Source organism: Cetorhinus maximus, chromosome 8 (genome assembly GCF_964194155.1).
Source record: "Cetorhinus maximus chromosome 8, sCetMax3.hap1.1, whole genome shotgun sequence".
In the NCBI taxonomy this organism is placed as follows: Eukaryota; Metazoa; Chordata; class Chondrichthyes; order Lamniformes; family Cetorhinidae; genus Cetorhinus; species Cetorhinus maximus.
In genome coordinates, this window is record NC_135886.1 from 29751879 (window position 1) to 29772915 (window position 21037).

Genomic DNA, 21037 nt, shown 5'->3' on the forward strand with positions numbered 1-21037 from the left:
CAAACTGATGCACAATGCATTTTCTAAGAGTCTGTTGCTATTGGCCTTTCTGATTCCATTCTCCTGTAAAATGTCTTCACATCTAATGGCTCAAAATAGTCAGCTTACCATAGTTAATGCTACAATCAAAATCATTAACCTTTTTCTTGCAGTCATTTAATTTTTTTTATGTTAATACCCAAGTGTTAAATAGCTAGAATTGGTACAAGAAATGCATTTGAAAAAGAGCTTCAACAGTTAAAAGAATACAGCTTACAAGGCTACAAAAAGCCACAGATAAAATTCAAAGGAAATCTTAGTAATGTCCTCCATGATTTCATTTTGTTAAATGGTTACTCATAGTTACTTCCATACAGGAAACCACTTTTATTTCAGGGAAAGGTGGCTGATTCTTTTCTAAAAATAGTAGCCAGTAACCAATCCATTTTTTTGGGTCGGGGAAGGGGATGAATTAGAAAACAGCTGTGATGCACAAAGTCTTGTCTCTGCAAAAAAACAACCTTCAAAAAATGACAAATGTATAAAGTGGCATACTTACACATCTGTAAAATCTTCCAAAGTTGTTGCTGGTGTGAAAACATCCAATAGGCCAATTACCTACGAAAACAAAATTTAAGTCAAGGGATAACTCTCAATCTACAGGGGGTTTTATTTAAGATGCACAAACTCAATTTTATAGGTGTTCTAAAACCATTCTACACCTTCAGACGGGATTAATCATATTTTTCTGCTAGTCATTCAGGCACTACAGACATCTTTTTTGGCAAAATCCTCTGCAGGTTACAAACATAAACATAAGTATACTTAAACTGACCTTTTCCTTCGACATTAATGACATGAAACAAATGTGGTTAAATAGTAATGAGGGACCAATCTTTCTGTTGAACATCACTCCAGTTCTTCCTTAAAACCCTTGACACGTGGGGTCCATAGAGCAGATTTGCATATAAAATTTTCTGCAAGTTTAGTTTCTCCCACCCCAAAAGAAGAGCAAAAGGTCCTTAAGATCAACATGGGCGAACAGAGTATTCAGCAATTTAAAAATCACTTGCAATTACATCATTCTAGTTGGGTTTAACGATGAGGAAATGCTGGAATATCATAAAATCAAGCCGAGTTGAATAAACATGAGTCAACTTTGTGTACATGGAAGCAAAAATTCCATAGAGAAAAATCACCGCATTTGACAAAGTGCCCAGCAAATCAAACTGCCAGCTAGCCTTTAATCTCGAGGCTGTGAACCAAAAACTCCCAAACAAGTAAAAAAGCAAGCAAGGACAATGAACTGTAAAATAAGTCTAAAACAGACAATACCCTACTTATTCACTTGCTAAGGCAGAACAAAATGGATCTTTGAAAGACCACAATATTCTTAGGCTGCAGGAACACATTGGGAGCCATTCAAAAAGTTCAAATATAGGAAAGGAAACTTTAGTTTACAGGCATTTTGTACAACATCTAAAAAAAGTGTTAAAAAAACATTCTTTACTTAATTGGTTTTATGATTGACTTTTCCAGTAGAGCCAGAGGTGCATGAAGGGCATTAAGGTAATGTGAGAATTTGGAAGAATGGTTTAATAGTTGTAGAGGAAAATGCTCCTGGGGAATAGGAGGGTTATACAGAAAGCTCCAAAACATGCAAGCAGTTGGTGCTGCACACTGGAGTCTGAAAATAGTTAGTGTTGTGCTTGAGGATGAGATATTGGTGAGGGAGGTTTACAGGATCTGGCAGTGGTAGAAGTGGAAGAGAGATTTAGGAATAGCAGAGGTTGCTGCACTATGTAGTGGTAGAACAAGGGTGGGGTTTTGGGATGGAAGAGAGAGTATTGGCCATAGTGTAACGTCATGGGGTATGCAAAGAAGTTATGTTGGGAAGAGTTCCTAGAATAGGGAATGTGGGATGGCAGAACACTGGGATGCTGCAATAACTGGAAGAGGCTTTTGATGGGTAAGAAGGAACAGGCAGGAGGATTGGTAACCCTAGAACACAGATTTAAGATAATTGACAGAATCAGGGAGGAGTTGACGATTTTTAAAAAAAAAATGTAGGTATGATCTGGAATGCACTGTCTTAAAAGATGTTGGTAGCAGATTCAATTGTAACTTTAAAAAAGCAATGGGCTATATACGCAAAAAGGAAACATCTGCCAGGGCTATGGGCAAAAAGAGAACAATGGGACTAATGGGATAAACTCAGAGCCAGCACAAGCACAATGTGGTGAATAGCCTCCTTCTGTGCTGGGTGATTTTATGATAAATCTAGAGAAAATTTAAACGAACAGTATGAGATAACAAGTGCGACTACAATAGCATCACCAAAACACTTTCCTACTCTAAACCAGTTTGAGTTCATAGCAAATTCACATAATCCCTATTAATTTACATGTCAGCACTGCTGTGGGAATATTGAGCTAATCAGGTAAAAAGGACCTACTTTTAAAAAATATCCAGTAGTACAGCATTTCACTCCAACATTGTAAATATGTGATGTTTTTATAAATGTTATTTTAGAATGAAATTCCATACTGCACTGATGAATGTAGCAACTTTCAACATTTACAAAAAATATTTCAGCTTCATTATTGTAATAGTTGTTTTAGGATGCCAGAATATAATGTTACATTACTCGCACTCACTTATATGGAGTACTTACATTTTCATGTTTCATATGTTTCAACAATCGTAGCTCTCTGTATGTTCGTTTTGCATGAATGACAGATTGAAATGGCCTGGAAAGTTTTTTTACTGCCACGCGAACAGATGATTTTGTGTCAAAAGCAGAGCTACAAAAATATAAGTAAAGCTCATTAACGTTCAGCTATCACTGCCATCAATATAATTGCATTGCACGGTGAACTCAAAAATGAAACTGCAGATGTAAACCATTAAACATTTAACCGTTAAGACTTTTCCAAGCACAATAATGTTCTACACTCAGTATTAACTTTCTCATGATTGAGATTGAGATTTTTTCCCTCAAAAAGTCTTACATCAAAATCTTCAAAAATATTTAAGATAGAAAATAGGTATATTATATTGTTTCAAACATTTTAAAATGCTAAGTACATTTCAACAGTTGTGGCCTAGCCCATGCTTTAATGTTTTAATAAAATAGCTAACCAATGGCAAACTGTAAAATGAAAGATCCCTCTCAACAGATGGTCTATCCCACATTGTCACTCCATATCTGAGCTAGCCAGTATAATATCCCTCACTACAATTGCAACAGCTCACGTCCAGCCTTGGAATGGGTGTTTGAAATTAATGCTGACTATGCCACCCCTATAAAGCTTGCTTTCAGCAATCAGAAAAGAGAACATAAATACATCATGCATCACAGGTCACTGTGGAAGATTATCCACAAGTGCAGATTGCTATTGCACTAGCAATTGGTTAAGCAATTTATTCCTAGATCAAATTGATTGATCTATTTTACTGCAGATAGCCATATTGATATAAATACCAGAGGTTTTAAGCCAATAAAAATCTGTTGTCAGATTTATTGGTGGTAACGCTGAAATACAGTGCATTTCATTGACTAAGCTGATGCATTAAAGGAATTGCACAGTCACTTCTGCAGGATCTGAGCACAAAAATCTAGGCTGACACTTCAGTGCAACATTGAGGAAGCGATCTATTTGATGTCTTTCAGACGAGACTTTAAACCAAGATACCACCTGCCTCTTTAGATCAAGAGTAAAAGAGCCTGTGATACTATTAAAAGCAGGGAACTTCCCAGTCCCCTAGCCAACATTATACCTTCAACCAAAACTACCTAAGATTAACTCATCACTTACTTGTAGTTCATGTGCCCTGGCTACAAAACAGTGAGAGGAGTAATTTATTTGCTGTGACACATTTAGAGGTGGTCAATAACTACATAAATGCTGAGGTTCTCGCTGTCCCTGGTGTTGCAAAGAATGGTTCATGTTGCAGCAGAATGCTCCATTCAGTTGGGTCTTATCATAACATCTGTCCCTTGTGCCATCGTCCTTGAGGCCCTTTGAGAAAAGGAGATGATGGACCCTGTTGGATAGCTCCCCAAGCAGGCTGCCAAAGTTATTTGACAGAATGCCTCATCGTGAGAACTTTGAATCAAGCACCAAGGTGCTACTTGGTTGTAGCGAGAAGATAATGGGGAAGAGACTGTTGCCCATCTCCTTCTGGAACATGCATTTGCAAAGATCATCCCAGAAGAGATGCAGTTGTTTATATCGAGGTTCATCCCAAGTAGCTTTGTACCGCAGAACTTTGTGCTTTATGGGTTGTTCCCAGGGGGGCACACTGAGACAAACATCAGCTGCTGCTGGAGGACCATCAACTCAGGCCCAAAACTTAATTCTCTTCCAATGCAAAAAGCTATCTACACCCAAATGCAGCAGACTGGCACATTCCAAGGTCCAGAGTTGCACGTTGAGGGATGCACTAAAGCTTGGGGAAGCTGCTGCAAAGGCTCAATGAGGCAAGGCTGCAATCTAAGGCCTGCTTGCCACAGTACAATGCGGGGCTGGAACCCGTGTAAAACTCGAGCTGTATGCAGAGAATGTTTGACATTACACGGGTATTGTAAATATAACCTGCACTTCTAAGTGGAGTAGAGTGACACAAACTGTAATGGAAAAAAATTGAACTATATTGCACTGTGGTGACAAATTTGAACTGCTCAGAAATGTACTTTTACAAGTTTTATTAATAAATTATTTTTGAAAACAACATTCTATACAAATGCAAGCTTTTTCTTTGGATCGTTTGGAACTGCCAACCATTAAGTTTTCCCCAATAGTCACGTCATGTTCTGTGTTAAGATCCAGATGCACACGAGGCCCCGGAAGTGACAATGTAAACATGTGCTACAGATAAGAGTTTACATTTACAATAGCTTACCACATAGTTTCTTTCCTATCATAAAATAGTAAAGCAGTAACAGGCCTGTAAGCTTCCAAGGACAATAGGTAATTATCATTTTAATTAACTGACAATATTATTTGGAAAGCAAACTGGCAACAAATCTTTTATTCCCTTTTTACTCTGACCCACTAAGCTAAAACATTGAAAAATAGCATTGATTTTTCTGAACTATTTCAAATTTAGGCACTAAGTTAGGCAGCTTCACCATATTTATCATTAGTCAGAATTCCTGCATCTGACACAGGAGAGAAAAATTATATAGATCTTGGAAGGCTGACAAAAAATCAAAAGTTTAAACGCTCTAGATTTCTGATTGCACAAAAGCATTCTACTTATTCATTAAAATGTATTTCTTTCCAATTTAAGATTTTAGCAAGTTAAAAAATAACTGCAGTTTAAAAAATGAGGGGGAAATGATGTAGTTTGTGAAGCTTAATTAAAATGAAAGGATTCTGTATCTCAAAGGGAAGGAGAAAGAGAGAGAGAGAGAGAGACAGACAGACAGAGACAGCACGTGTGGTAAACCTCCAATGCTAATTAAATTCTGAAGGAATGAAACTTCACATTTCAGAAGTTACATTTTCAGAACTAGAGAGGTTTTAAGGCAGTAATTTTGATTGATCACACCTTTGAGAACTCACTTATGCCTGCATGCATCAGTTTCAATGTTTTCTGTTGTCATGTTTAGTGGTTAAGTATCTCAACTTCACACCCTTACATTGATTTCAATGTCGACTCAATCATCGAGGTACTGTTATGTTGCAGCTTGTGGAGGAACTAGTTCACTCAGACCGCAACTTATGGCATTTCACAATTAACTGCACATGCATACTCTGGAAGTTGCTGTCCGCAATAACAGCATTGTTAGCCTCGTTGCTTTCAATGCAAAAATCAGGGAAATATTTTATAGTAATAGGACAGGGTATATTCATGCAGAGGTTAGGTTGCTGGTCTAGTAATCCAGAGCAAGCAAGTTCAAGCCACCACAACAGTTTAGGGATCTGAATTTGGTTCTGGAAGTGGTTAGATTTTTTTTTAAAACATCCATTGGTCTTTTAGGGAAGGAAACTAGCCATCTATACCCATCTTGGCCCTATGTGACTTCAGTACCATGTTAACATGGTTGACTAACTCCCCTAGTTGTACCAAATCATCAGCATTTCTGGACAAGTCATCACCACCCTTCTACTGGCAACTTAGGGATAGGTAACAAATGCCAAAATAAGGATCTGTATTTGAACTTGCTGTGTTATGAAATTGCATATTCTACACCATAGAAATAAAATATAGCTTGTACGATGATCTATTTACAACCTGGAAACAAAATATTTCTACTCTTATAATGCAAATACACATTTCTCAACACTTTAGAACACTGAGAACATTGAAATTTCAATTTTACATATAAGACAATTCATTTTAACAGGGCACAAAGATCTAATACATAACAAAACCACAATTAATGAATAAACACAAGAGAAATAATATGGTAAATAAAAATCCAAGATAAATCTTCAAAAAGAAATTGTGCTGTTCATGAATTCTGTTGACCAATAATAGAATCACCGCATTCAGGTCAGAAATATCTTTTAATGCTTATAGCAGCAAGTTAAGAAAATATGCAAAATAAGGAAAGAATTTGGTGTCCAATCTGATGGAATAAATGGTTGAATTTCTCAAAGCAATTACTGCTGTGAACACAGTTGGATTTGTCCACTATTTCTTAGTTACATTAAGGGAAAAACATTTGAAGAATTTGTAGAATTGTTATACAAATTATAATACCACAGGAAAGTGATGAACATTCAAGTGGTGCTCCAAAGTAAAATCTTAAATATAAGTACATTCTGTACATTAAGGTTCTGTATTCCACCCCCCCCCCCCCTCCAAATGAAATTATAATTAACATTTCCAACAGTTTACACTGATATTACTCATATGCCCTGGGGCCCACTGATAGCAACTTATGCTTCACCTGCACAGCTACATGTTGAGACAAAATTCAGAAAACTTCCTTCCCATGCTAATATTTTTAATAGACTACACGTCGTACCATTTGCCTGCCCCTTGCTCTCCCACACTGCCAAAATTTAGGGAAGTGCCTGCACTCCATTAGGGGTGTCATATTTGAAACCAAGTGTTCCGTAGATGGGAAAATCAGGCACAAAGGAATGTTCAATCTATTCTACATGTTGCAGTGTTGGACAATATTGTATAACGATTAAATGTTTTAAAATTTGTCAGCTAGACTCTTTGCCCCAAAACTTGGACAATTTGTGGAAGATCAAAATTATATTGTTATGTTTTTGTAAGTTGCAACAGCTAAATCGATTCTTTTTTGAATAAAGGAACTACAAATTCTTTAGGATGAGAATTTCCCCACTTTAAAGGGTTATTGTATTTCAAATCCACAGGGTTATAACATTCCTCTAACTAGTAAGGGGTGGGAGAAGGGGGACAGTTTATGGTAACACTAATCGATCTCTTTAAATTCCCAAATGATAGTAGTTCTAACAGTTTCACTAGAAACTTCGAGGTTACAAAAAAACTAACCTAGTAATTGATGAAGCCTGAGGTAACATCACCCTAACCCCTAAAAGGTAATCAAATGTAAAATTCAAAGGTATCAACCCAAAATTATTCATCATTAAAGACTGAAACCACGATCGACTTTAGTGGAGTGGGAAAACAAGGCGAAACATGCAATTTAATGTGAAACTGAGCCGAGCTTTCAGCCCATCTCCTTTCCATCAACAGGGCCACCTACTTCCTCCTCCATTGCATTCCGATCCAGGGGAGGGGAGGGGAGGGGGTTGTGGAGATGGTGGCAGAGTGGTAATGTCACTGGACTAGTAATCCGGAGACCTAGGCTAATGCTCTGGGGACATGGGTTTAAATCCCACCACAGCAGGTGGTGGAATTTAAATTCAATTAATAAATCTGCAATCACAAAGCCAGTCTTCGTAACAGTGACCATAATAACTACCACATTATCATAAAAACCCATCTAGTTCACTAATGTCCTTTAGGGAAGGAAATCTGCCATCCTTATCCAGTCTGGCCTCCATGTGGCTCCAGACCCACAGCAATGCAGTTGACTCTTAACTGCCCTCTGGAATGGCCCAGCAGGCTATACAGTTCAAGGGCAATTAGGGCAAATGCTGACCTTGCCAGCGACGACCACATTCCATGAAAAAAAAATAAAGAAAAAATCCTGTCTTAACTCAACTGCTGCTGAAGCTCTCATCCATACCGCTGAAGCTCTCATCCATACCTCTGTTATCTCTAGAGTTGAATATTCCTATGTTCTCCTTGGTAACTTCCCACCATGCACCCTCTGGAAAACTGAGCTTATCCAAAACAGTATTTTACAACTGGGGCTCCGCGGGCACCCTTAAAGAGTTCCGTGCAATTTTCAGGTTGTACCAAATACAGTTTTTTTTAAAAACTGTGCAAAAACTAAAATGAAATAATTAAGATATGCTAGTAATGTACAATCCATAATAGTATATTACAAATATGCAGTATTTAATAGTCTAATTTTGCATTTTTAATTTTAACAGAAGATAGAGATTCCTAACATGTGACAATGCACCCACTGCTTGGGTACAATGTTTATGGTTTCACAAAATTTCAGATTATAGGGTTCCTTTGCCAAAAAAATGATGAAAACCACTGGTCTACATCTTAATGCACACCAAGATATGTTTACCAACCACCTCTGTGCTTGCTGACCTGCTTTCATAGTCAGTCCAGCAATGCCTCGATTTTAAAATTATTACCCTTGTTTTCAAATCACACCCCCTACGTCCCCTGTCCTAATAACTCTTTACTTCGGCGTCAAGTTTAATTCAATAATGCTCCTGCATAGCACCTAGGAGCATTTTCTACATTAAAGGCACTATATGAACCCAAGTTGCTGAAGAATGGAAAGGTAAATGTTTTGGAGTATAAACTCAAATGTAAGAAACAGTGTTTTGGAGGATTAGACACATTGGTGGGCAAATTCACAATTTCTTGAAATGCGAGAAGGTGGCAGATAAAGCTATAAAAAGAGACCAATTATACCTCTGGTTGTATAAACATAAAAGAGACAAATACCAGAACAAGGATTCTCCCAAAGAAAAAAAATCCCATACATAGACAGCACATAGTGTAGCAACATTGTACTGGAGAGAGTAGGGAGAGTCAAGGGGCAGAAGTGCCGATCAAGGAGGCTGCTCATTTTATGAAGACAATCTTCAAGTGTCCCTGCAGTTCACCCATCGAGGAGAATGACAAGTATTTCAGCACACTCTTTGGTAGCAAACTCAATGTTAGCACTTATTACACGCAGGCATACTAGTTACTGTATATACAGATATGAGGAGGAAATTGCAAAATAAATCTAATAGGCATTTTGACATGGAGAGGTTTCATTTAGTTCATGTCCAAATTTTAACACGCACACTTGCAAGTGTACAAAGGGGCTTTAAGTGAAAAGTTTAATTCAGGGTATACAACTGAGGCACCATTATTTACATTATGATTTTGAATAAGTATTAACTTATTACCTTTATCAAAATAGTGTTTATCTATTCTATCCATAGGCTAAGTTGGGTTATACAAACAAGCTCATTGTAAAAATGTAGTTACCTATCTGCCAAGTATAACCATGAGCCAACATTTGGAACTCTATGGTCACCAACACCCTATTAGAGCATGGTGCCTGGAAAAAGAGTTACCTATCTGAAATTCAATCCCACCAAGGTTTGTTCACTCCATTTTGACTACCCTTCCCTTTCTCCTCTCCTGAAGGTGCTAATTATTGTCATTCTTCAAATGGGCAACAGTTGTACTATACCACACCCAACTCAATGTTCACACGCACTGTCTTGCGGTGGTCACTGGACATCAAAAGCAGAAAACCTTGACTTGTGTTTTCTTTAGCTCAGGGCTACAACAATTACCCTTATATCATAGTGAATTTCCATTGCACCTTTATACACAGTTGCTTGAAAGTCAAGACTGAATAAATTTTCTGGTCACCAATCCATTCCCAATAGCCAGGGAAGGTTGCAATGGGAAAGCCACATTACTGGCTGATAAGAACATAACACACCCTCAGCCAACCAAGACTGAAAAGGGCACTATAATGTTTCCACTTCTCTTCAGCTCTGAAGAAGGGTCATACAGACTCGAAACGTTAGCTCTGTTTCTCTCTCCACAGATGCTGCTAGACCTGAGTTTTCCCAGCATTTTCTGATTTTGTTTCAGATTTCCAGCACCCGCAGTATTTTGCTTTTAACACTAACATTGTTGTTTTGGAAATGGCAAGATGGCAAAAAAAATTACCACACATTAGCACCTCCAAGGTAAAGCCAGGGCTACTATTATCAGCACTGTAAAGCAAAGGTACCATGAACTACAACTTGCATTTCTACAGAAACTAGTTACTACATACAAAGGCATCTGAAAAGTATTTTACTGGGTAGCAGATGGAAAGTTAACACCCAGTCAAGGGAAGAGGAAAAATATGGGCAGGGTGAGAAGTATAATGAAGGAGTCTTAGGGGATTTTGAAGACAGAAAGGTGTTAACTTAGATATTCTCCTTTTTAAACCCACCCCCACAGAAATGTTCTTCCAAAATATACTAGGGGTTTTGGGTAGAACTGCTTGACAAATACTAGTTCTTTTTGTACTTGCATACAAGTCTTAATCTTGGCTCAGTGGTAACACTGCTGCTGCCAAGCCAGATCATGGTTTCAAAGCCCATTTCAGAGACTTGAGCACAATGTAAATTGACATTTAAATTCAGTCTTCAGTGCTGAAGCATTTGTGGTTCCAGCTTTTGGATGAGATATTAAACCAAGGTCTTTTTTTTTTTGAGTAGTGCCACGAATGTAAAGGATCTCATGGTACCACTTGCAGAGGAGTGATACCTTGGATGATACTTATCCAGCAATACTCATCAAAACAGATTATCCAATCATTTGCTGATTGTGGAATTGTACTGTGTGTGCAGTTTAGCTGCCATATTGACCTGCATATAACAGCGACTACAGTTCGTAAGTAGTTCAACAGCTACTTGGGTCAGAAAAGACTCTATACAAATTTAAGTTACTTTTTCCTTCTGTAAACGTGAAGGCCTGACATTTGGCATTTTGTCACTTGAGTGACAATTGAAGTTCTGTTTGAGTTGAACTTGTTTACTTAGGATTTGTATTTTGAAGGAATATCCAAGGAAAAAAATGATTGACACAAACCTAATGCACAGCAAATGCATTTCAGTAGATCACAAAAAAGTGCAACAAATCTAATCTTAGCAGTACAAAGCGACAAAAATCTATATATTTCAGATTTCCAAACTATTTTCCCAATTCTAACATCTAGGAAAACAAGTTTACAAAAATAAATTGAACGGTATCAGAAATGTATATAGAATAAAAGGTTATTGGTTTTGATACAAGAACCATTTGTACTATTTTAAGTATAAGTTCAATAATCAGTTTCAGATGCAGTGGGTCTAAAAGTAGAGCAGGGATACCAAGATGTCAGGAGAGTAATATGTACTTTAAGGTGTGTCTTCTGAAGTTCAATTAAGTGACTTAATTCAATAAGTCCTATGTGCCTTACTTATAGATTTAGGCACACAGTTGCAAAAGATTTGTAGCCAAGAGATTAAAAAGTAGATAAGAGAGATAAACACAGTTCTGTCTCAGGTTCAAAAAAACTCCAAATTTCTGATTTGACATAGATTTTTAAAGATCTCCCCTCCAGCAGTTCTGTTTTTTTGAGAAAAGTTTGAAAGTGAATACTTATAAAAATCTCAAGACCCATATCAGCCAAAACGAAGTATAAATCCCGTCCATTTCCTGGCTACCGACTCCATCACCCTCCCTGGCAACAGTCTGAGACCAAACCAGTTTGTTCACAACCTTAGCGTTATCCAATTCCAACATGTGCTTCTGGCCACATAACTACACCCCCACGAAGATCGCCTATTTCCACCTCCATAAGATTGCCCGACTTCTTCCCTGTTTCAGTTCAGCTGCTGCTGAAATCCTCATTAATGGTTTTGTTACCTCTAGGCTTGACAATTCAAATGCACGTCTGGCTGGTCTCCCACATTCTACCCTCCATAAACTTGAGGTCATCAAAACCTCTGTTGCCTGTGTCCTAACTCGTGCCAAATCCTGCTCCCCTATCATCCCTGTGCTCGTTGACCAACAATGGTTCCCAGCCAAGCAACATGATTTAAAATTCTCATCCTTGTTTTAATTCCCTCTATGGCCTCTCCACTCAAGTCTAGTCTCCTCCGGCCTACATCCTCATATCGGTGCAGGCATGATGGGCTGAATGGCCTCCTTCTGTGTCATTAAGATTCTGTGATCTGTGCTCATTTACTTCTGATCTCTTGAACATCCCCAATTTTAACTGCTCCACTTTACGTGGCTGTGCCTTCAGGTGCCGAGGCCCTAAACTCTGGAATCCCTTCCATACACCTCTCCTTAAAAAACTATTTGTTTGACCGAGCTTTTGGTCATTTGCCCTAATATCACCTTATGTGGCTGCATGTTTAATGTTGCTATATAACGCTCCTGTGAAGCACCTTGGAATTTAAAAAAAAAAATTATATAGTGTACAAAAGCAACTTGCATTAAAGGCAAAGTATTAAAGAAATTCCTGCTTTCAGCCAGAAACAAACTAAGCCTCAAGCTTTCTATAATAAGCTCTGTAAATATCTGAATTCACGTTTGTAGGATGCTAGTCAGGAAATCAACTAGCTTCAAATGTAGGAGAGTATGAACTCCTGCTAGAACTTCTCTCAATATTCAATTGTTGGCTCAAATCTTAATCCAAGTGAAAAAGACAGAAGAGAGACACTCTTAAAAAAGTGGCATTTGCAATGCTGCACTTAATGATTCAACTTTGAACAGCATCTTCATTATCTTACAATTCCCTGAATTTAACCATCATTAACAGACATGACTCAAAACAGGATCACATTTTAAGCTGCACAGACTTATACAGAAGGGGAGCGACATAGTGGGTGCAGTCAGGCATCGTCTCTCAGAAGCCAAGCTGTATGGCTTTGTCAGCCACGTAAATAGGTGACATTATAACCGGCTCCTTTTTATCCGCTCAATAAGATGTCTAATTCATACGTAAAGAAACAGTAAATAGAAATCTACCGTTATCCTGATACAACAGTTAAAACAACAGCTAATGAAGTACTTAGAGGGTGGCCATAGTTGTAATGTAGGAAGCACAGTAACCCATTTGCACACAGCAAGATCCCACAAACATTAAATGAGATAACTGCCAGATAATTTATTTTACTGATATCAGTTGAAGTGTAAATATTGGCAAATAATGCTATAGACTTTCTCACGTTCACTTGAGGGGGTAGAGGGGCCAAAAGAAATCAACCGCCAGGCAGAGTTCCCTCAGGCTGCGAACACAGTGCAGTACTAAGTTTTGTGCTTAAATCTCTAGAATTAAAACCAGTTGAAACCACAATCTTCTGACTTAGAGGCAAGAGTGCTACCACTGAACCAAAGTTGACACCACACCTTGTATATTTTATGCCTTGTATCCTGTTTGATGTTTCGATGGAAGTAATGAAGAAGTCATAAGGGAGAAAGCGAAAAATCCCCTTTCATAGCATTTCTCATACAGATTTTATCACCTGAATATTGGTAAATTCAAAACCATAAATTTTCTCCCCACAATAATTCCACTTTTGCCAGATTATGCCCCCTGTACCAGTCATTCACCCAGACGGAGCCATACCTTGATGCCCTCTGATCCAGAAGTGAACTTGTATACCAGCCATCAAAGCCATTTATTTCTAGCCCTCCATCAATACCAGCCTGCCCATCACAGTCCTAGCACCATGAAACTCATTCACATGCTTGCCACTTAATTCTTTTAAATGTCTTCCCTGCTGGCCTCTGGTCTTCCATATACTCCAACTCATTCAAAGTGCACCCTACATCCTGTCACACACTGATCCCACTTACTCAAGCCCATGCCTCCAGACTTCAGTAGCACATCCTTAAGCTGCCTCAACCTCTACTCTGCTAAAAAAAAAATATTCATTCACGGGATGTGGGCTTTGCTGGCTGGGCCAGCATTTGTTGCCCATCCCTAGTTGCCCTTGAGGAGGTGGTGGTGAGCTGCCTTCTTGAACTGCTGGAGTACACGTGGGGTAGGTACACCCACAGTGCTGTTAGGGAGCTCCAGGATTTTGACCCAGCGACCATGATTTAGTGCCCATTCCCTTCTCGAAGGTGCTTTGGGGTGGTTTCTACATTAAGATGCTGCATTGATGCAAGCTAATAGCAATACATGAGATAGCGATTTGAAGTATGGCTGTGACAACAGAAGTCAATTCCATAGGCCATAAGAACATAAGAAATAGAAGCTGAATTAGGCTGTTTGGCTATTTCAGCATGCTCCATCTTGCAGCAAGATCATGGCTAACCGTCTATCGCAACTCCTTTCGGCATTGCCCCTATAACCCTTAATTCCCAATAAGTTAATTAACCGCTGTCTTAAATATACTCAACAACTGAACATCCATAACCAAAATAAAAATACCTGGAAAAACTCAGTAGGTCTGGCAGCCTCTGCAGAGAGGAACACAGTTAACGTTTCGAGTCCGTATGACTCTTCAACAGAATTAAGTAAAAATAGGAGGTGAAATATAAGTTGGTTTAAGGGGGGATGGGACAAGTAGAGCTGGATAGAGGGCCAGTGATAGGTGGAGATAGCCAAAAGATGTCATAGACAAAAGGACAAAGAGGTATTGAAGGTGAACATCCATAGTTCTCTGGCATAGGGAATTTCAAAGATTCATAACTCTTGAGTGGAGAAGTTTGTCATGTGTCCTAATGGGCTTTAATAATCTTTAAGCTGTGGCTGTGTTCTAGATTCTCCCGTCAGGGGAAATATTCCCCTAGCCCATCAAGTCCCTTAAGAATTTATGTTTCAACTAGATCAACCCTTGTTCAGGGAATTTAGGCCTAGCTAATCTACTCAAACTCTCCTCATTGTAACATTGCAGGTCATTGTAGGAGAAGTGCATTATCACCATGGGATTTTCAGAATTGTGCAAAGGGGTTTTAATATATTTTACAGGACTTAAAGTACAATAAGTGTGTTTGCTGATTAACATGTGTAACAGTGACTATATAATTAAAATACCACAAATAAAATGTAGATTTCACAATATTGAATTTAACATCATGCAAGTTCATTTTCAGAATGGCTATAATTTTGGACATGACCATTATGTTAGTTACTTTCAACATTTGTTTAGACAGTTTCATCAACAGCAGCCAATTTTTAAAAAATAATTTGCAAAATACTTTTCAAATATCAAATGTTTAAGACATCAATTAATTTGTTTGGAATCATTACTGAGCCCAGCAATGACAGAAACTGAATTAGCATGCACAGTTGACAATGAATCATCCATTGATTTACTTTTAATCATATTAAAATATTAACATGAGCAAATGCAGAGATTGTAATTCAGGACAGCTATCTGAATTTTTAAGTAGGGTCCTACTATAACATTGCCTCTAATGTTAGCGTGAATATTTCTGAAGTGGCTTTGAAAATGTATTTTTAACAGTTTTACATCCATAGGAAAACAATGGTGATAATCTTACATAATAAACTGAAGAGAAACAGTTATTGCTTAATTGATTGCTCTGTTAAATACACTGCTGTTTATTGGTCTCCTCAAAGGCTTACAGTTTATTTCATTTTTGCTGGAAAGGCGAATTAAACAGCACTAGAAGCATTTTGTTCAAAAATAATTATGCATTTTGATCAGCATTCAAAAGAAAACACTTTTTTTAAAAAAAAACAACTGAGTTGAAGTATTGATTCAACATTTCATTATTTCTTTTTAAAAAAAAAATTCTACAGATGTTATAGTAAAAAAAATTGCATTTCAAAATTAGCACAGGTCAAAATTCAAAGAGAACAAAACTAAGACTGGTTCAAATCTCGACCTTATTCCCCCAACTCCGTTTTTTCTCATCTTCTAGTCTGCACTTTACACTAATAAGTTGTCTCAAACTAGTACTTTAAAGGTTCAGAAATTACAGGCTTAAACACAAATCTATTATTCCCCATCATGAATTTTATAACATACTTGTATTTAATATTTCCATTGAATTGTTGTATTGGCAAGTGTATCCATTTATATTGTAATGAGCATAAGACAATTGCAAATAACTACACATGCACTCAACTTCATCATAGTGATCATATCATTCCTGGGTATGAAGGGAAGATTGCTAATAGTGAAACAACATTGTTGGACTGTAGAGGTGGACCAATAAGTAGGCTTGTCTATAGCTAGACCAATTTGTCTGATGATCACTGGCACATGATGTTACCCCAGTAAATCCCCTCCCAAAATGGGTTTTACCCCTTCAGCAGCAATGTCATCACTTCAGTTGGTGCCCATCATTGTTGCCAAATTTGCAAAGAAAATGAAATGCATGACTAATGTAAGTGACATATTCTATAAAATCGATGTCACAAACAGCTAGGAAAAAAGTCTGTAATTTGCAGGAACTTTAGAAACTAATTTGTCATACCCCTCAATTCAGTGGGGTGAAGCAATTCATCACTTGCCTACAAATAACTTCCCAGCAATGTTGCAAGTTGCTCAAGACCAAGCAAATCGGTTTTCATAATATCTCCAAAATGAAAGCAATGACTTGTTCCTGCGGAGCTATTTGAGAAGTTTAAAGAACTCTTTATTGGCACCCAAACTTCTCAAATCAGTGGAGTGGTGGAGCAGCACTTTGGCCACTCAGCCTGGGGGCAGAGATTTTTCGCATTTTTTTTACCTACTTGCATTTATATTGTAGGCAGGACATCCATAGGAAGCACAGTGGAATCAATGTCTGTGGTGCTCCATACTTCTGGAACTTTTTTTATATATACAGTGCACATTTTCTGCATACACCATTTGTGATTCTCTGTTCATTGTCTCCAAAGCTTCACCTAAACAATCTCCAACGACCAAAATGCTGCCACTCATCTTTCCCCATCCCTTCAATTGGCTCCATATCTCCCAAAACATCAAACTTCCTCAGCCTCATTTACAAGTCCCTTTGCAGCCTTACCCCACGTTATCTTTGTAAGCGATCTCCAGCACTGCATTCCAGGCTTCAATGCTGCAACTTTAGCCTCCTATTCATTTCACACTTCTACTCCATTTATGGCAGTGTTCAGTCCTACTTAATGGAGGGGATGTTGCTCATTTGAAATTAGGTTAGTGATGGATGTGAATGAGTCTCATGTCAGATTGAGCAGTACCCCGATATTCACATACAAAAATAAGACAGACTTCCCAAATTGTCCAAATCAGCAAGCTCTAAAATTTTGCCAAACTACTCATCTAAGTATTCCGGTGCTTTTCCAACTTAGGAAATAACGCCCAGTAGGTCAAATCAATGCCACTCAGCGGGTTATTGCTGGTTCCCAAACAGCACTGTTAACACTATGCAATTTGCTCACTTAACGCAAATGTGCTAATGAAAATAAAACTCGCAATCATAAATGCAATAGCGAAAACAAAATTTAGCGCTTAACCAAACAAAATTCAACTACATTCATGTTATTAATCAAACAATGCAGGGAGGATTAAGCAGGCTTTCAATATTCCAAAGGGTTTAGAACTAAACCACAAGACAAACTGGTGGATCAAAGTCCAACATCGGTGATATTAGGACACGGGGAGTAACAACTGTCCAATAAACTTTCACTGCTGCTTCACCCTTTTGTTGCACACGGTATGTAATTTCGGCACTAGGCAAAACCAATGCATCATGCAACAAGTTACTGAGCAATCTATTTTTTTTTGACCAGCGTGATTTTTTTTTTTGGACAAACCCTCTTTCAAATGAAATAAAATTTGCAAAAAAGCGAGAAAACAAAAAGGTGCAGGCTGTGCACGGCTTGCATGCGCAGAGTCCCACAATCACACACACACACACACACAAACATCGCCAGTCCGGGCCTAGCGAGGCCTGTAGGGGTGCAAGGCAGATATGCAAGGCTGCAGCTCTCGCACAACAACTAACTTTCTCACAACTTGTGCAAACCGGTGCGCGGCTCCACCAAAATGGATAAATAAATACAGAAGAATAGGCGGCGATCGAGGCACGTACCAGACGGAGCCGTAAGCCCCTGAGCCGACGGGGGAGAGGTTCTGGTATCGCTCCGGCACTTCCCAAATTGTCTTATTCAACTCCTGTTTGTAAAAGTGCGGCCTGACTGCTGACATGGTGGAGAGAGGCTGCTCTCCTCTTGCAAGGGGAGGTTGATGGGGGGGGGGGGGGGGGCTGTAGGGAGGGGGGGGGAGTTGCTGCAAAGAATTTAAAATTTTAAAAGATGCCGCCCCTTTTATATTTAAATAAAATAACAACGGCCGACTTGAATTGATTGGAGGAGGTGGGGGGGGGGGCAGTTGTCGCTGCTTTTAAGTCACGATGTGAAGGTGATACCCATACAGGGGCAGTCTCCCGGGGATCTGAAGCATTGAAGGGGCCGGTGGAAGAGCGGCGGCTCCCGACTGACATCAGACACCCGGGGCCCGAGCTCCCGCACTTCCCCTTTCAACCGCAGTGACGTCAGCCATCCCGCCCACAAGACGCGCGCGCCAGATTGTTCGACGATTGCGTCATGCTTCCTGACACTGACGTCCCAGCCGCCTCGGGTACACGCGCGATCGCGGGTCGGGCTCGCCCAGCGACGTGCTCGGGCACGGATCGGGCCCGGGAATGCGAGCCCGCAGGACGGGCTCGGGCTCCGGCACGCACACGCGCGCCGCTTGACCATCTTCCGTCATCCCAACTGCCGCTCTTTCTTCGAGTTGGGTGGATCGCAAAGGCAAAAAAAAATTGATCCTGTTGCTGGAAATCCAACATTTATAACTTTTTTTTAAAAAAGCTTTCTTTTTAAATTATCTCCCAGAAAATGCTGCCAACATTCAGCAGATGCTGTCTCAATATAGTTTATCTTACGGATCTTATACCTTACAGACAATGCCCCACTATCTCTGGGTATGGCCTGTTCCACCAGCAGGACAGACCCACCAGAGATGGTGGCCAAGTGGTATACAGTTGGGAGCCTGCTGCCTCACTACATCATGCTTCCCAGCATTAACATCCCAGATGTAGTTGAGCGCACACATGTCCCAGCCACGCTAGCACACGTGTGCAGGATGGGCTTGGGCACGCACGCCCAACGCTTGACCATCTCCTGTCATTCTGCCCGCCAGTCTCCTTGTCTCTGTTGCTGGAAATCCAAAAGTTACAATTTAAAAAAAAAATTTTTTTTGTAAATCATCTCCCAGAAAAAGCTGCAAACATTCAGCGGATGTAGCCACAGAATCACTGGATCTTTACAGTGCAGGAGGAGGCCATTTGGCCCATCGAGTCTGCACTGGCTCGCTGAAAAAGCATTTTACCTATTCCCACTCCCCTGCCTTATCCTTGTAGCTTTGCACATTCTTTTCAGGCAGCAACCCAATTCCCATTTGAAAAGCTCGTTCGAACCTGCCTCCACTACCCTCTCAGGAAGTTTGTTCCAGACTCCAACCAACCTCTGGGCAAAATTTTTTTTCCTCACACCACTATTCTTCCTTTTGCCAATTACTTTGAATCTGTGTTCTTTTAATATAACTTACCTTACAGACCTTATACCCTACAGACAATGTCACACCATCCCTAGGTATGTCCTGTCCCACCAGCAGGACAGAACCACCAGTGGCAGAGTAGTATGCAGTCAGGAGGGAATTGCCTGGGAGTCCTCAACATTGATTCGAGACCCTGTGAAGTCTTATGGCATCAAGTCAAACATGGGCAATTAAACCTCCAGCTGATTACCAACTCCACCCCCCTGACTCACTCAGCTGATGAATCAGTGCACCTCCATGTTGAACACCAATTGGAAGAAGCACTGAGGGTAGCAAGGATGTACTTTGGGTGGGAAATCTCAATGTCCATCACCAAAAGTGGCTCAGTAGCACCATTACTGATCGAGCTGTCTGAGTTCAAAAGGGCATAGCTGCTACACTGGGTCTCTGACAGGTGGTGAGAGAACCAACAAGAGGGATAAACCTACCCAATCTCATACTTAACAATCTACCTGTTGCAGATGCATCTGTCCATGACTGTATTGGTGGGAGTTACCACTTCACAGTCCTTGTGGAGATGAAGTCCCATCTCCAAATTGAGGATACCCTCCATCGTGTTGTGTGGGACTACCACCATGCTAAGTGGGATAGACTTCGACCAGATCGAGCAACTCCAGACTGGATATCCATGAGATGCTGTGAGCCATCAGCAGCAGCAGAATTGTCTACAACCGCAATCTGTAACCTCATGGCCAGGCGTATCCTCTACTCTACCATTACTATCAAGCTGGATGATCAAGCCTGGTTCAATGAAGAGTGCAGGAGGGTTTGCCACATACAGCATCAGGCATACCTAAAGTTGAGGTGCCAACTTAGTGAAGTTACAACACAGGACTACTTGCATGCCAAACAGCGGAAGCAGCATGCGATAGACAGAACTAAGTGATCCCACAACCAACAGATCAGATCTAAGCTCTGCAGTCCATCCACACCCAGTTGTGAATGGTGGTGGATAATTAAACAACTAACAGGAGGAGGAGGCTCCACAAATATCACCATCCTCAATAATGGGAGGGCCTAGCACATCAGTGCAGAAAACAAGACTGAAGTATTTGCAGCAATCTTCAGCCAGACGTGCTGAATTGATGATCCACCTCGGCCTCCTCCAAAGGTGTCCAGCATCACAGATGGCAGTTTTCAGCCAATTCAATTCACTCCAAGTGATACCAAGAAATGGCAGAAAGCACTGGATATTGCAAAGGCTATGGGCCCTGACAACATTCCGGCAATAGACGTGATCCAGAGCTATCTGTGCCCCTGGCAAAGCTGTTCCAGTACAACTACAACACTGGCATCTACCCGCCAATGTGGAAAATTACCCAGGTAGGCCCTGTACACAAAAAGCAGGACAAATCCAAACCAGCCAATCATTACTCAATCAGTCTACTCTTGATCATCAGCAAAGTGATGGAAGG

At 39.8% G+C, this 21037-nt stretch overlaps 2 protein-coding genes across 4 annotated transcripts in view; both read right to left on the bottom strand.

Moving 5' to 3' along the window:
- Window positions 1-18565, bottom strand: part of LOC144683535 (mitogen-activated protein kinase 14) — a 59629-nt gene extending 41064 nt beyond the window's left edge. Inside the window, exons 1-3 of one of the 3 annotated variants that reach the window (XM_078546626.1) lie at window positions 18094-18558; window positions 2654-2783; window positions 539-597 (exon numbers count right to left, since the gene is read on the bottom strand). In XM_078546626.1, coding sequence (XP_078402752.1) covers window positions 539-597; window positions 2654-2783; window positions 18094-18209 — 305 coding nt within the window. In that variant the 5' untranslated portion in view covers window positions 18210-18558. Of the gene's footprint in view, window positions 1-538; window positions 598-2653; window positions 2784-18093 lie in introns of all 3 variants that reach the window. The other 2 variants (XM_078546625.1, XM_078546627.1) reach the window with 2 other exon arrangements.
- The window catches only part of LOC144683536 (peptidase inhibitor 16-like), a 697419-nt gene that overhangs the window by 22637 nt on the left and 653745 nt on the right, over window positions 1-21037 (bottom strand). The gene's annotated exons all lie outside the window — the stretch shown is intronic.